At 41.2% G+C, this 15,877-nt stretch overlaps 1 protein-coding gene across 1 annotated transcript in view; it reads right to left on the minus strand.

Moving 5' to 3' along the window:
• Positions 1–4,229, minus strand: part of TTC39A (tetratricopeptide repeat domain 39A) — a 35,598-nt gene extending 31,369 nt beyond the window's left edge. Inside the window, exon 1 of the mRNA XM_074151382.1 lies at positions 4,129–4,229. Within this exon, the coding sequence (XP_074007483.1) occupies positions 4,129–4,193 (65 nt within the window). The 5' untranslated portion in view covers positions 4,194–4,229. The remainder of the gene's footprint in view (positions 1–4,128) is intronic.
• Between the last annotated feature and the right edge of the window lie 11,648 nt (positions 4,230–15,877).

The raw sequence follows: 15,877 nt of genomic DNA on the forward strand, positions 1-15,877 counted from the left end.
ACAAGTACCTAAGTGAGGATGGTGACAGCTCTACCCTCCAGCTTAAGTATGAAAATCCAAAAGCTTGGCTTGACCTCAGAATTAACCCAAGGGCTAGTATTTTTTGTAAAAACCACAGTGCCCAAAATCTTTTTGTGGATCCTTTTACAGTAATCGAAAGGCAGGAGACGTAACACCAGGTTACAGAAACTCCAGGTTCAAGTCCATGCCCTGATTCAGTATCAAGATGCTTGTAACAAGTGAAACAATCCAACAGCACAGAGTGATAAAGACCCTCCACAGAGCAGCCGACAGTCTGTTCATCCAGGTGTACCCAAATGTGAGAGATCAAGGCCCAAATGGAAACTGCATTGGGAGAATGTGGTCACACAAGGCCTGAAGGCATTTCTCATCTTTGATCAAGAAGTTTCACCCAATGTTCAAACAACCCACTAGACCTACTGTATGGGCTTCCATAGAAAGTCTCTGTTTTGATGAATGGACATTTTCCAGTAAGAACCTGCTTCCTATGAAAACTCCCTACTAGCACTAAGTTTACAGCTAGAAAGGACCATTCTAACCAACCACCAGCCTGGTTCCCTAGTTACCACAAGCCAATGGAATGGTCTAAGTCTGATCTTAGCCAAAAATCTGCAGTTCAACAAAGTACCCCTGAGCCTTTTTGATCACAGGATCACAGGATGATATGGGATTGGAAGGGACCTCTGGAGATCATCTAGTCCAACCCCGCATTGAACTAAGCCATTCTCCAGAATTCAGAATCTAGTAAGTTCTTTCAGCTAGGAGGTGAAACCAACAATCAAGTAAGGTTTTGGCAGCGATTTCTTTCTTTATGACGACTATAAAAGTTGTGTTCTTCCTGACTCCAGGCATAAAAAGATAAAAAAAACCCACTAGAAATAATGACCACCTTCATGTTCTTGACATTCTTTTACAATGAATAGCTAACTCAAGCTTTCTGCAGAGCTGTACACCATTTTCATCCAAACACTGGCTAGAGCTTCACTCTACCTCCATGTGCTTCCTCTTACTTTTCACTGCTCTCAGTTTGACAATCACACACCTTCTTTGTTACATCAGTTCCAGAGAAAACTCCTCCACCCCACTGAACAGCCTCATGTTTGTTTTTGTTCTACAGGGGCAAGAACTTTTCGCCACACCATGAAGACAGCTATTACAAAGGCTCAGTAACCTTATTCCTTAGTAACCTCTTTAAACCTTTTAAAGATCAGAATATACAAGACAGCATTTAATATTGTAAATTGGACTTATATTAAAAATTCCACTGGTAGTAAATAGGTACCACAGAACTACACTATTCCAATAAGAGTTTCACAAGTAACCAGCAGAGCAGTAACAGTCTCTTTCCACCTACCTGAGATACTCCCACATCAAAGGATTGAACTCACCTTTAAACACAGCCATTCTGGAATTAACATTCCACCAAGCAACATCAAGTGCTTTTTGGAGACGATTTTCAGCGTAAAGTCAGCTGCCCAGAATGAATTTTCACATATTGTTCTTGTAATACTGCAAGCAGCAACACAGATGTGTTGCAGCTCATCCAATGCTCCAGATTATTCTGTGTCATGAATTTATTATTTACCATTCTCCCAAGTGATGTGACATCAGCAAACTATCAGGTGATTTAGTCATGATTTCCTTCGGGATAGTTAATGAAACATTTGTCTTGGGGAAGGAAAGGGGTCATCTCACCAGAATCAACTCTTTAATTTATCATTATCTGTCTGCAGTTACATGAGGGCTAAAATCTAGTCAGCTTTTAATCGATTTACTGTATGTATCTCAGGGTTGAGGAGGAAGATGAGATTTTTTTCGCCACTCCAGTGACTAGACAGTTTCAGTGTTACTCACTGTCACAGTTAACAGGTTACATATTGAAAATCACTGCTGGTTTTGGTGACTGAACTTAAGGAATTTCTTAAGAGTTCTTAGACTTAGTGTGAATACTCTATACAAGAGATTAATTTAATTAAACTTACTGCAGAAACCACAAGATAACTGGAGCCCGTTTTTGTACAATGATTGCTAATGATAATAAAGAAAACTGACTCTAAAACCTAAAAGGTAGCTGAGGAAAGAAGAAAAGTTACATAGCATGAAGCAAAAATGTCAGATTACTGTTTATGAAATGAGATCTCTCCTTTATGATGGATTTGCTTTTCTAACAGGAAAAAAAGAGCTTTACCTCAACACAAGTCTAGACACCATCCTCAGATATTTATTTTTAAGCTGCTAGGAAAGATCTTCCGATTTTAACTCTCATACATTGCCAAATCTGCTCTCAGTTACACATGGTACAAATCAGTTGAAAATACACTTATTGTGGAAGCCAAGTGTGAGTAATTTAGTGAATCTGCAATAATGTAATACAGAGCAGAGTATGTCCTACAACATAAGTGGTAAAGCTGCAAAATCTATGATATGAAATTCTTTACAAGCATGTAAAAACTGAAAAGTATTTCTTTAAACAAAGATAGTATGTTTATGGACTGCGAAAGCCAATTTAAAATCTCAGCACGCTAAAAGGCAACAGTGAGGAACTGATGACTCCTAAAGAAAATACTCAGTATTACCATATGTGCCCACTCTACAGCTCTTGTCATTCCCTGAAGAGATGGAGTGTGTCCATAATGGATATCATCTGTGGGGAAATTTAGCATCCTGTTTCTGCATTACACTTGCAAAGATCATAAGTCTGTACTTCCGTCACTGCCAAAGGCAACAGGAATAAGGGCCTCCTCATAACAACAGGCTAACATGAAAAATCATTTTCAAAATGGGTTTGCAGTGTGGAACAGTCAGGTACAAAAACAGAGTATCACCTCATTAAATATATTCTGCAGGGCCCAACAAAAGCTGAATGAAAACCATATGCAATAGAAAAAAAATGAATTTACAGAAAAAAACAGCCCCCAGCCTCACTAGCTTTTGCAGTGTTTTGGAAACCCCCTTCGATAAAATATCTCCTTATTTTATGCTAAGCACCGAGTAAGCATTTCCAGATGGACACAGGGGCTTTACTGTCAGAATTTTATGAAAACATAGTTATTCTTCTTACCATTTTTATGATGTCTTCTGATGATATATAAACACAAAACAAGACTGCTGTGAATAAAACCAGTATTATTAATACATCTGAGCCTACAATTTATCATGAATGCCTTTCACAGAGCATACTTACATGGTTAAGCTACAGATTCTGGCATCAAAGACTGAGGCTGATACCTCAGCAAAGCAGGTATGTGGTATTCACTATAGTTATCCCTGATGCATATCAAACACACACTACTGCATCACCTATGAATTGTATTTGTTTCATATTTCAGTGGTCTTAAAGAAAGCATGATGTAATTTGCTGATGGCTCAAAAATAAACAGAGCAAACCGGGGGGAAACAAAACGCGAATTAACCACAGACTTCAACAAGCCAAAAGCACAGGTAACTTCAGGACGGGGTATGAAAAGTCACAGACATGTAAAGAGACAACAACTTTTAGAAGCTATTTTATGACCTCACTGCTTGCAGCTGGGCCACTAATTACATGCTGGGCTGCAATGTAATTAGGAAACAGAGTGCATGACCACAACAATGAATTGCAAAATAAGCTGTGAGAAAGTTTCTCCAAGTGGTTATTAAAGAAAAAAAAACAAACAAAAAATAGAATTCATACCTAAAGTACTGTGTCCCAAACCCGGCAATTCATGGTCAGTCGCTCATTCAGACACAAAACAATAAATTCTCAAATTCTGACAGTATGCAGAAAAATCATGGAAGGAGGTGGGGAAGTGACAGAAGATGTTTTTTATTCTTCCAGGAGCAAGAATCTCCCATACTGTGCTACATGTAAGGGGTTACTTCTTTGGACAACAATTTTCTACTTTTTGTAGTTACCTTTGATCAGTCTTGTTATTTACTCACCCAAGTGTAAAGCTCTTAATCGGTCTTCCCCAAAATTTAAGACATTAACTTACCACCCCCTTCTGAACCAAAACCATGTAGCGTTATCAACTATTAAGAGAGAACTAGCTGTCTAGTCACTCTCCTGAGAGGTGGCGAAGCAAAGAAAAATAAACAGAGGAAAACTAGTAAAAGTAATCAACTTACTTTGCTTGTAAAGATGCCAAAGCATCCGAGAACTTGTTGTTAAGAAATAAATCCAGAGCTGCCATACACTCATGCAATGCTGTGTTGAGGTCTGATGTAGGTGACCTGCCAGAAGAAGAGAGAATCAACTCAGCACATCTGTTCTCCTTCTATCGGTGCATTACTGCTACATTCGAACTCCCCACCTTCAGTTCTAGCCTTGGGTATGTATACGTGTATCCTGCTATTCCCTTTTCAGTGACTGCCAAAAATGAAAGTGTCTTCCATTATGTTTGTGGGTTGTTTTTTTTTTTCCCAAACTATGCTCTCACTCTGTGACATGTGGAAAGCAATTCAGGTTTTGTACTTTCTGAAAATAAGATAAACTGCACATACTGTAAAGAAGAACCTGGACATACAGAAGTTACCAGGCGGGAGCATGGCAATTTGATGAGCTCAAGTATCAGGAACACAGAAGCACTGGGTGACAGCACACATCTGACTGTGTGTGAGGCTGACAGAGACTACAGGCTAGTGACATTACGATCATGTCATCACCTTAAGGGCGAGACATTGTTAAACTGCATCAGATTATTCTATCGACTGCTGCTGGAACACCTGCTTTAGTTCAGCTCATGTTCCTGACCAGAAGACTGCTACAGACTTGCAGGTGCGTTAAAATGTCCCATTGTGCATGCTCCTGGGAACATCACTGTCTCTAAGAAGTGCCACTGCACTCACATGAAAAAACTGCTGCTGCATCTCCAAGTCAGAAGATTATCTCAGTGGCTTACTCTGGCTGTGCTTTTCTCCTTTACAACATTCAGATGTCAACCTGACCTGTCACAAGGGTTCTCAGCTGGTCTTTGGGTTACTGGCAACAGAATAATACAGACCAGCTGAGTAAGTTTGGCCCAAGTTCATCACCACCAGAACTGCTGGACAAAAAATTCCACAGAAGAAACAATAAGGCCTTGCACTAACAAAGTTAAGGTCACCTGGCCAACATTAGGACAGTTGAAACATCTGCACCTAATGATCAAAGAACTAAACTGCATTAATACATCGTATGCAAGTCTGTACAAAAAAAACTTCCTCCAACAAAATACAATCAAATCCTCATCATGTTCCTGACTCCAAACAGCTCTAACTGATGTGATCTGTCTTGTGACTTAGAAACTATGTTTTAAGTAATTACTTCCTTAAAAAAATGGCACAACGCATAGCTTGCTGAAAGGAAAAACAGAAAACAAAGTCCTGGTATCATCTTAAGGAAAAGACAGGGGAGCACAGAACAAACAAGAGAGAATCAGTAATAACCACTGACTGCAGCAGTGGCTTGGTTTTGTTTTTAAGAATAGTGACTGCAAAGGAAAAAAAAAAAAAGGAGCATAATTATATATGAAAAACAGGATTATAAATTTGAGAGAAACATTATATGACACTGCTCATAGTGGCTGTTGTCATCACACTTCAGATAGACTGCAAATCCCACACCCAAGAGACTCTCCATGTGCTTTGCAAACATTGATTAACCAAGTCTTGGCATCTGTCTCATGCAATAAGCAGTATCATGTCTGACTAACTATTCTGAGCCTTACTTAAACAATTAAAACGTTGCCAATTATTGCTCACATGTATTACAATTCTTACCTGCCTCTTTTAAACCCGTGTCCCTGAACCAAACAGCATATTTAACACTATATAAAATACATTCTCACCTGTTTTAAAATATTTAGACTAGTAACATTTTACCTGGGGTTTTTGTTTGCTTGTTTCTTGTCATGCAGGAGAATTCCCCCATTCAATACAAATAAATCTTTCAAAATAGTCTTTTGAAACAGAAAGATGACAAAGAAAAAACCGCTGTTAAAGCTCAAAGCACAAATAAGATACATTAATTACTTGGCATCTTTTCTGAAATAAGAATTATTAACACAGTGCCACCCCCAGCAACAGCAAAAATACACAAGTTGCACATGGCAGCAACAATACAAGTTGCACACCTCCTTCATGCTCCAAGGAAACCTGACATTTGATGTAGTTCCCAAGTAAAGGGCTTAAGACCTGAACACAATACACGCTTTACATAAATGCTACAAATCATCGTTGGTTGCTGTTAACAATAGGGAAGAAATACTTTCAACTAGAGAGTGCTAAGCCTTTCAGCAAACTGATTAGTCATGCTTCAGTGGGCTGCAGATTGTCTCCTGCTCTCCACAGCAGGATCAGAACTGCCTCTAAGCCCAAAGGAAAACGCTGTGCACCCCCTACTTACCTTTCTGCTAAATCTCTGGTGTTTTCTGACATAGTCATTTGTGTGCCCGCTCAGTGCCGAGGCAGGAACACCCAGCGGCGGCGGCAGCACCGGGTGCCACTTCACCAGCGCGAGTGATGGTGACACTGCCAGCGCAGGGTAGGGCAGCGCTGCCTGCGATACCCGACTCTCCGATTGGCCATTAGGGATGATACGATGGAAGTAACGAGCATCCCTAGTTCACTTAGAACATACTGCAAATGAGCGATTTGGAGGCCGGTCCGTGACACATGAAGTTCATATATCACCGGGTACTTACTACTCACGTAGGAGGAGCTGGCAGCTGCCGGCTTATCTCTGATCTACAGACAGGTCTGACAGCGGCGGCAGCACCCACCGGCCGTCCTTCATTCAGTACAAACTAGGCAGAAGTCAAATATCCCTGTAATTACAGATCTGAAACAACAAAAATTACCGCATGCGGCAGCGGACCGCATCGGAAACCCGTGAACCAGAACAGGGAGTCAAACGAGGCCAGCTGACAGGCAGGAGAACTGAGGCATTAACTGCTGCGAGCGCGAGGAGCTGATAGGCAAAGGAGATGAGAAAGTGCTTCTCCCCAGCAAGGATTCTCTGCAAAACAACCTTCAATCCACCAGCCAAAACGCTGCTAATTGTTGGCTCCTATAAATTTGGGAGGCAGCGAGACTTCACATATTCTTTATAAAAATCTCTCCTTAATGCCATGCAAAATGACACGGTTTGGCATAAAAAATCTAATCAGTGGAGTTAGCTCATTTGGCTGATTTTGCCCGAAATAAAATAGTGTGTGCTGCCAAACTGCTTTGCTGGCACGTCAGCAGTACTGGTCCAGTACTTATGAAGGGCAGCCACAACAGTCTCTCTCGTTATCACAGCTGGACTGTAGAAGTTGATCAGCTCTGAGTTAATTACCTAAGTTAGTTTCTCCAAGCGCATCTAATGTTAAAAATTATACATTTATTTTCTCCTTTTGATCACACAAAGCAGTATTAATACTGAAGACATCACCTGCTAAAGGAAGACCCAAAAATGATAAACAAATGAGGGATAATTTCAGGAAGGTACTCTGAAGGCATTAACATACCTGATTAAATCTCTTGCTGGTTTTATGACATCCTGTACAGGAAAAGCTTGTGCTGCATTTGGTATAAAAATTATTGTAAAAGATCCACAGGCTGCCCCATTAATGACTCCATTACATGTTTGTAGCAGCACCATGTACCTGGGCCACAGCAGGAAATAAAAAGACATTACCGGGTTGTTATTTTTCCCCCAGATGGGAATAACTACTGCTTACAACTTAAAATTAACTGGGGTGCTTCCGTGGCAGGAGCAGGAGCTACTCGGAAAAGATTATTCATCATTTTCACTAGCTATTTATACAATTTCTAATTGATACTGTATTTCTCCAAATGGTCTTTGAAGTTCTGTCTGGCTGTTTCTGCCAAGTTCTTCAAGACTTGAGTTGGCAGGTTTTTATTCGACTATCACTTCTCTGGTAACAATTCCACACTCAGACATCCTTCAGCATGCAGCCTCTCTTCCCTCACATGTATCAATGTCTTCTTTTCTTTTAACTAAAGAAAACAAATATGAAAAAATCAAAATCTGAAATATTTCCAAATTTAGGACGTTTCCCTCCTGGTTTTAGAAGCTTCCTTCCTTTTTCACTTTTGGCGGCTGGTCTTGCAAGGACAGTCATATGGTTCTCATTGTGGTTTTATTATTTACGAAATCATCGTTCTCTGCCCTGGGAACCGTGACAGGGGGTGCCTCACAAATCATAATTACAGTGTATCCTCTGACTTAAGGTAAGTCTTCATCTCCCCACTCCATTGCACTCACATTTTCTCAAGTCAGAAGTGAAATTACTCAGGACATCCTTGACAACGCCCTTTTTACTTAAACTTCAAATCCTTTTTATGCCAACAGCAATATCGAGCAAAATAAATATGCAGAACTAAGCAAAAATTAATTTTGAAATATTAATGAAAAGTAAAGCTCTTCCAAAAGTAAAAAAACTATGAAGTTAAATCATGGTCAAAAGCAGGGGGAGGGAAGGCTTTTTTGAGCACCGGAGTTACCATATTTCTGCATAAATTTTATTTCACTGTGCGCATGATACTGAGTGGCTTCTTACTATAAGTTTGCAGCACACGTGCTTTATGATTTGTCATAGATTTCATTAATAAAAAGGATCTTGAGGCCCGTATTCTGCAAAATGATGAATTACTACTCATTTTACCTCAGTAATTATCAGAGCTTTGCAAAAAAAAAAAAGGTAAGCCTGAAGTTTGTGTCTTTATAGTACCGCTTTTAATAGTAATTCAAGAGCTCCTTCAGTATTGTGAAACACTGAAACAAGTTAAATCATTCATATCCTAAAATATGGATACATTTCTCTGCCAAGTCTATGTTACCTGCAGAAGTCAGCTGAGGTAGTGCATGGGTAACTTCATTTGGAGGAAGAGAATAAAATACAAGAGTCAAGCACAATTGAGTTAAACCAGTACCTGATGAGAAACCACCACAGAGAAGACCAAGTGCTGGTGACTCAGTTGTTGACTCTCTTCTCTCCATTATCAGGAGACTCGTAGAGTGGGGAGCAGTGGGAACACACCCTGTTTTCCCAAATATATCCCAAAGATGCGAAGCAAGCGAGATGCAAGATCAAAGAAGAGCATCTAATAGAAAGATGATATTCCCATCCCAAAGAAATTTCACAGCGACATCTCTGTAACCATGCTAGGGACCTTCTATCTCAGGGGCTTGAAGAGCAGTGGTGCAATTGGGCTCAATGATACTGCTTTCATCTTATTCAGAAACATCAACAAAGCTACTCTAGTGAACACCAATCCGGGTTCCGGCTTGATTGCTGCAATCATTCTACCTACACTGCACCGCTGGCTTCTGCTCCTGCTGTCCCACCGAAACATTTCTCCTGCAAGACAACAGAAACTGTCCGGCAGCCAGCCTCGCTGCATGGAAGGCAAGGAGAACAGGGCTGTTCATCTGAAGGGTTACAATTTCAGCTCAAAAGGTTCCTCTTCAGTAATTTTGAAGTATTTGCTGCTGATTTTATATTTAACAATTCAGACAACACGGTGTTCTGGTCTCCTTTACTCCCTTTCTTCCAAGGGCTCTCTGCGTAACACACAGTTTCAATTTTTACACGATAATGCTAATCTTAACGCTTTTAGAAGGCAGCACAAACACTCCTATCACTGGTAGAAAGGACTGGGTTTTACCAACACATACTTTTGCAGCTCTTTTAAGCTACCTGCATCAATAGTGAATATACCTGGCAGCACACCTTACTGCTGTGATGGTGGGGAGCTCAGCACGTACAGAGAAACGATAATTAGCATTACATTCTGTCTTCACAAAGAGATTTAGAGAGGGTTGCTTCCAGCCATATAGTCAGAAAAAAAAAAAGTTGTAAATTCTTAAACAACTCATTTATAGAGTATGAAATGGAACTGAAAAGAGATTAGTCTCATATGCCCAAAGCAGCCTAATTTTTTCCAAAAAGGAAGGAGTAGTAAACTCCTTCAACAAACAACTCCTTCCCTACAGACACTGTGCCACTCCGGCTACCAAAGCTTCGTCAGTGCTAACACTTCAGCCGTCCACAGACACGAGGAGCATCCCAAAGCACATTCCACTTCTTAACAAAAAAAAACCATCCAAGACACCTCCAAGATTTGAACACAACCTGGCTTGCTGATACAGAGGCCACCATGTGTGACAAGTCCTGTCACTGACACCAGGGCGTCCTCCCCACTGCATGTTTTCAAAAGTATCACCAATGAATACAGAACTTCTTGCTACGTGCCATGGTTTTGGCTGGGATGGAGCTTTCTTGCTGGCAGCTGGTGTGGTGCTACGTTTTGGATTTGGGATGAGAATAGTGTTTATAGCACACTGGTGTTTTCAGCTGTTACTGAGCAGTCAAGGCCTTTTCTGGTCCTCACACCGCCCCCACCAGCGAGTAGCCTGGGGACACAAGGAAGTTGGGAGAGGATACAGCTCGAGGATATTCCATACCATATGTTGCCATGCTCAGTATACAAAGATGGGTGAAGAAGAAGGGAGGGGGGGGGGGAGGTTCAGACTGATGTCGTTTTGTCTTCCCAAGCAACCATTACGTGTGACGGAGCCCTGCTTTCCTGGAGACGGCTGAACACCCACCTGCCCATGGGAAGCCATGAATGAATTCCTTGTTTTGCTTTGCTGGGGTTAAAGCACGGCACCACTTTCTCTTCTCATAATGCTGGATAATCACAGAGACGTTAGGAGATACCAGGATACACCTGGGGTTATTTTCTTTAGCCTTTTCAAGTTTACCAGGTAATTTCTAAACCGACAACTACTACTTTTGTAAATAGATGACTGCTTTGGGCAACACTGCCTTACAAATGCTCTGAGCCCGAGACTGAAAAAAATCTCTGTGTTCAAAGAAAACAAAAAGCACATCACTTCGGAAGAATTCTTTTCGTCTTTCGGAAACATTTCCAAAACCACGAGATCAGAAATAATCTCGGATGAACAGCTCTCATTACCATGAAAAGGAGAACACCAGTAAGCAGCTCTCACAATAATTTGTTACTATTCAGTTTGCAGACAATACAGAAATTTCTTCATAATTCAAAAGCAAATAAGTTAATGCAAGAAATTTAATTCTACCATATCCTTTCCTGTTCTATATGCCAAGCTAGTAATACCTCAGCATTTATCTTCTTGTGTTCTTGAACACGTTTCTGGCCTGTGACTAAGACTCCTTGGTGCTGCAGAAATGCCATTACTTCTAACAACAAAGCAATTGGAAAGGTTTCAAATATTCACGTTCTCCAAATATTCGGCATAGAGGCACAACAGTGATGCAATTCTGGATTTCAGGAGATCTTAGTATTTCAAGCTGGCCAGGGAGTATGACACAGTTTATTTTTGAGGTTAAATCAACTCTCAAACCACCAAGTTGTTGATGCCTCAGCAATGTCAAAAAAAAATTAAAAATGTTAAAAAGATACTCAGGCATTTGGACTTGCCTGTTTCGGGGAAGGCTCACAAAACAAAGGGATGTGGCAGAGCAGTCAAGTGAGCAGAACAAAGTCCAGGGAGTCGCTAGACTCGTGCTGGGCCCTCGGTTTCACCGCTGTTTAACTTGCACCAAGCAGGATCTAGGTTGCATTACGTTAACAGTTCTCATCCTGTATTTGTATGGGCAAACAACGCAATAAATTCATTAAGACAGGTTTGCTCAGATAAATAAAAGGTATTGGTGTCATTTTTGCAGTGCCCTTTCCGTGTTGTACTGCCATGACTGCTCACAAAGGGCTAAATGCACCATAGTGTGTGCATTTCCCAGTTAGTAGAACTGCCTGCATCAAACAGAATGAAATAAATATATATATATATATACACACGATATAGTACAGCAAATTACAAATTATTAACCCAAGCATCCTGGAACTGCCCTAGCCTATTGCAATGCACAAAGAAAAAACTACCTCACACAGGGACAAAATTAAAAGAAAATAAATACATCCAGCATTACAGAAGTTTACAGGATTGCTGCAATTAAGACTAAATTTTCATGATACATCAGTCTGTATTGATACTTAGCAAGTTTTAACAGCTCTTCTTTTTCAATTCAGATGCTCTACAGCCTTTGTTACTTTGAAGGACAGGTGTGATTCGTTTCACACCTTTTTGTTTTTTAAGAGTCTTAAGGTCTTCAGACAACCTTACAATACCCATTTGCTCTGTTCTAAGTGTCCTCTAACTTCTCCCACCTTTACTGCCTCTGGTCAACCTACAATTCTGACACAGTTACTCTCAATGTTTAAAGGTCTAGTCCTGTTCATATTAAAACTAATGAGAAATCAACCAGAGGTGCACTAGAACATTGTCTTGCAATGGCCTTGAGCACATTTAGATGATCAGCAGACAAACAAACAAACAAAAGCATTAAGCAAAATCAAGCTCCCATCTGCCACATTTTCATGGTAAAAAGCCAGACAAAAACCTGTGAGATTTGTTTTTGTAAGGACTGGAAGATCAGGGCAGAGGTCTGGATTATTTCTGAAATAAGATTCAGTGAGAATTTAGGGAAGGATGTTATGCAATTTTCCCTTTTGGTTGGATTCTGCATTACCTAGCAATAATAAAGACGGACTGGTAGGTCACAAAATAGTTACCTATGCATCCTACCTCGGTGAGTCGGTAACGCCTGGTCTGTACTCATTTTACGCTGACTTACACTTCACTTCTTTCAGACTTCAGTGTTGTGCCAAACATGGAAGGGATTTTCCTGCGGAACTTTAATTTGAGCTGAAATGTTTCTTGGTTTGGTTTTTGTTTTCGTTTTTTGGGGTTTTTTTGTTTTGGTTTTTTTTTTTATTAAATCTACGCAAAGCATTCTCAAAATAAATTACATTGTAATATGTTTTACTGCAACTTACAAAAAAATAATCATGCTTTTGTTTCAATTCCCTTGCTGAACAGTACTTCAGGTTCTCATAAAAAAATAAAAAAGGAATGACACAAAATACTTTAACAAACAGGGGATTGTTGCTTTGCCTTTAATCATTGCTTTACATGAAATTTCAGATTATGTTTCCCTGAGAGCTTCCAACAAACTGACTTTATATTTCAGAAGTCATCTGCAAAGCATACTTCATGGTACCTTGACCAATAACAATGCCACTTTCTCTCCAATTAAATAAAAATTCAAGCATAGCACTTCAATACGCCTTTATAACTCTCCTGAACCTGCCTATTGAATTAATACTCAAGAACAGAAAAAGAGTACTAGTAGGAAGTTTTCTTGGCATTCAGTATTTCTAAAGCCATTTTGAAGAGTTATTCTTAGGCACAACAGTTTCAAGAAGCAGACAGCTATTCTCTCCATTTCAGAGTGCAAAACGACTAAGCAAGCTACCTGAGGAGAAAATCAAACCAAAAAAAAAAAATACCAAGGCCGATTTAGAACTCGGAATCAGAGCAGTCTGGGATCTTTCTGGCATTTTTTCCCTTTCTGACAGGAAACACAGATTGGTCAAAATTAAAGACTTTGATGCAGACATAGTGAGATTTCACCAGCTCTGGATGACAATTTTGGTTAGAGCCAAAGAGAAAAAAAGATAAAATTATATGCAAAGTTCAGTATTGTATTCTATTTGACTTGCATTCAAGATTCAAGCCACTAAGTCAAGTATATCTGAATGACCGTCCTAAGACTCAGACTCTCCTCTGACAGTTTTTTCCACAAAAGAGGACCAAAATTTTTATTATCAAAGTAAAGACAAAAGCTGAAAATCTGCAAAATAGGATGTCATTTTCCATCACCCCTACTCAAAAAATGTGGCATTTAGTTTTCAATTCCAACCAGTCCACTAGACCATCGTGTCCTCCAACTAAGAGCTAATAACGTCAATCTATTCCCAAAATATACCTGAAACATAAGAAACCACAAGCTCAGCCCTGTGAAGACATTGCCTGGGGGCTTCACTGGGGTTTTAGAGGAGCATTTTATATAAAATGTGAACGACAAAAAGGAAATAGTAATATTTTTTCCAAAAATTAGCAAAAAATCCTGATATATATGCTTTCAAAATTGCATAGAAGAGTAACTGAAACATCTGAAGCGCTGCACATCCCGGTGCAATGTCACACTGGAATGTGGCAGCTGGTTCCAGTAGATGGAGCTGCAGAAAGGCGATGAGGACCCAGCACCAAGTTCTCCAGCAGCTTCAGGAACACGGTGCGACTTCTGGGACAACCTGCCCAATCTAGTAAAATTTAGGGAACTCCTGCCTGCACCCCTTCCTCCTTCGGAACATTTTTGCAAACGTTCCTCTGCACATTCAAAACTTTCTGCAGCCCAATGCAACCACAGTCTCCCAGCCTGTGCTGCTGCTATTGCCAGTGCAAACACAAGACCTGGAAGCCATTTAATGATGTAATTTAAAATCATTATTGCAAACATATAGCCCACCTTCCCACTCCGGAGAGTAAAAAAAAAAAAATATTATATATATATATAAATTATTGGTCCATTAAAGAATTACCATGACAGAACATGGCAACAAAATTGTGTAAGGCTATTACGAATACTAATACACGTGTCATTTGGATCATTAGCAAGTTTAACACTCTATTCTTCAAGCCTACAGGATTTTGCTGCTTTAAGAGGCACCAGACCCCCCCCCCACCTCCATTCTCTGTAGTAACTCTAACGTTAATATAAATGCCACCAAAAAAAGAACACTGTCACGTAGTTTATATAATCTGAAGTTCAGGAAATGTTTCCCACCATGGTTTCTGCAGCCAAATTAAATTCTTGGACGGATCTTTGCCATTTTCAACTTGAAGATATAGGAATAGATAAGATATAGGGAAAGCATGCAGGCAAAGACAGAGCAAACCACTGCTTCCAATGGACCCTTTACCACTCTTCTATGCAGAGAAATGGTTCGCTGACCCCTCGAACAACCGCACTGCTAAAAGTTCCTACTCCTGCATAGATAGTAAAGCCGATTATTTCAAAAGTCTTATGTCAAATAGGGAATCCACAAACGGGCCTTTAATGCAGCCACGTCTAAAACTTAACGCGCCGTCATCACTGGGGAAGAATGTTATTTGCACACTGATTCAGCTATTGAAAAAACACCTCCCTCACACGCCCACAATATAAGTTTATGTATTTTAGGGGCAGTGGGAGCGCACAGGTGGAAAGGAGAAAGGAAAGTTTTCCACCTGCAGCTCCTTCCTACGGGCCAGCAAGAAGGCGTTGAGTTACAGAGTTAATTAGCGCCAATGTTTCCCTGTCAAGGGCTGGAACAAACAGGAGCTCAGGGAGCTCGAGCCCTTGGTCCTCCTCGCTCTTCCACAGGCTTCAGAGACACGACACGGTTCTGGAACAGCGCTTTGAAGAACACACTTGATTTGCATGTAACTACCGGGGGACTGCAGCGCAGGTATGTCATTGCTGCTGTCGAAGTAAAGGAAAAAAAAAAAAAAACCCAACCACACAAAAAGCCCTGAAAGTGAAAAAAAACCCCCAGTTTCTGCCCCTTCAGGGACGCACAGAGGGACTGAGCCGTTTGCAGGCGGCCGGGTCCCGGCCCCTGCCCGCCGGTCCCGGCCTACGGGCCGGACCGCCCCCAAGCCCGCAGCCCGGGGAAGAGGTGGGCACCGACTCCCCACAGTAATTCGGGGAGGCACCGAACTCCACTTACCGGCTTCAGAGCAAAAGCGGGGAAACAGGCCGCCCTCACCCCCCCCTCTCCGCCGCGGCACCGGCGCCACGGGACCCTTCGGCCGGCACCGGGACGCTTCCCGCCGCCGCCGCCCACTCTCCTCACGCGGGACGGAGCGTTCCCGCAGCCCCGGGGGAGGCAGCGCTGCTCCCAAGGGACACCCCAGCCGCCCCGCCGGAGGCTGAGGCGGGAGAGACTCCGCCGCCCC

The sequence above is a fragment of the Numenius arquata genome, chromosome 8 (genome assembly GCF_964106895.1).
Source record: "Numenius arquata chromosome 8, bNumArq3.hap1.1, whole genome shotgun sequence".
In the NCBI taxonomy this organism is placed as follows: Eukaryota; Metazoa; Chordata; class Aves; order Charadriiformes; family Scolopacidae; genus Numenius; species Numenius arquata.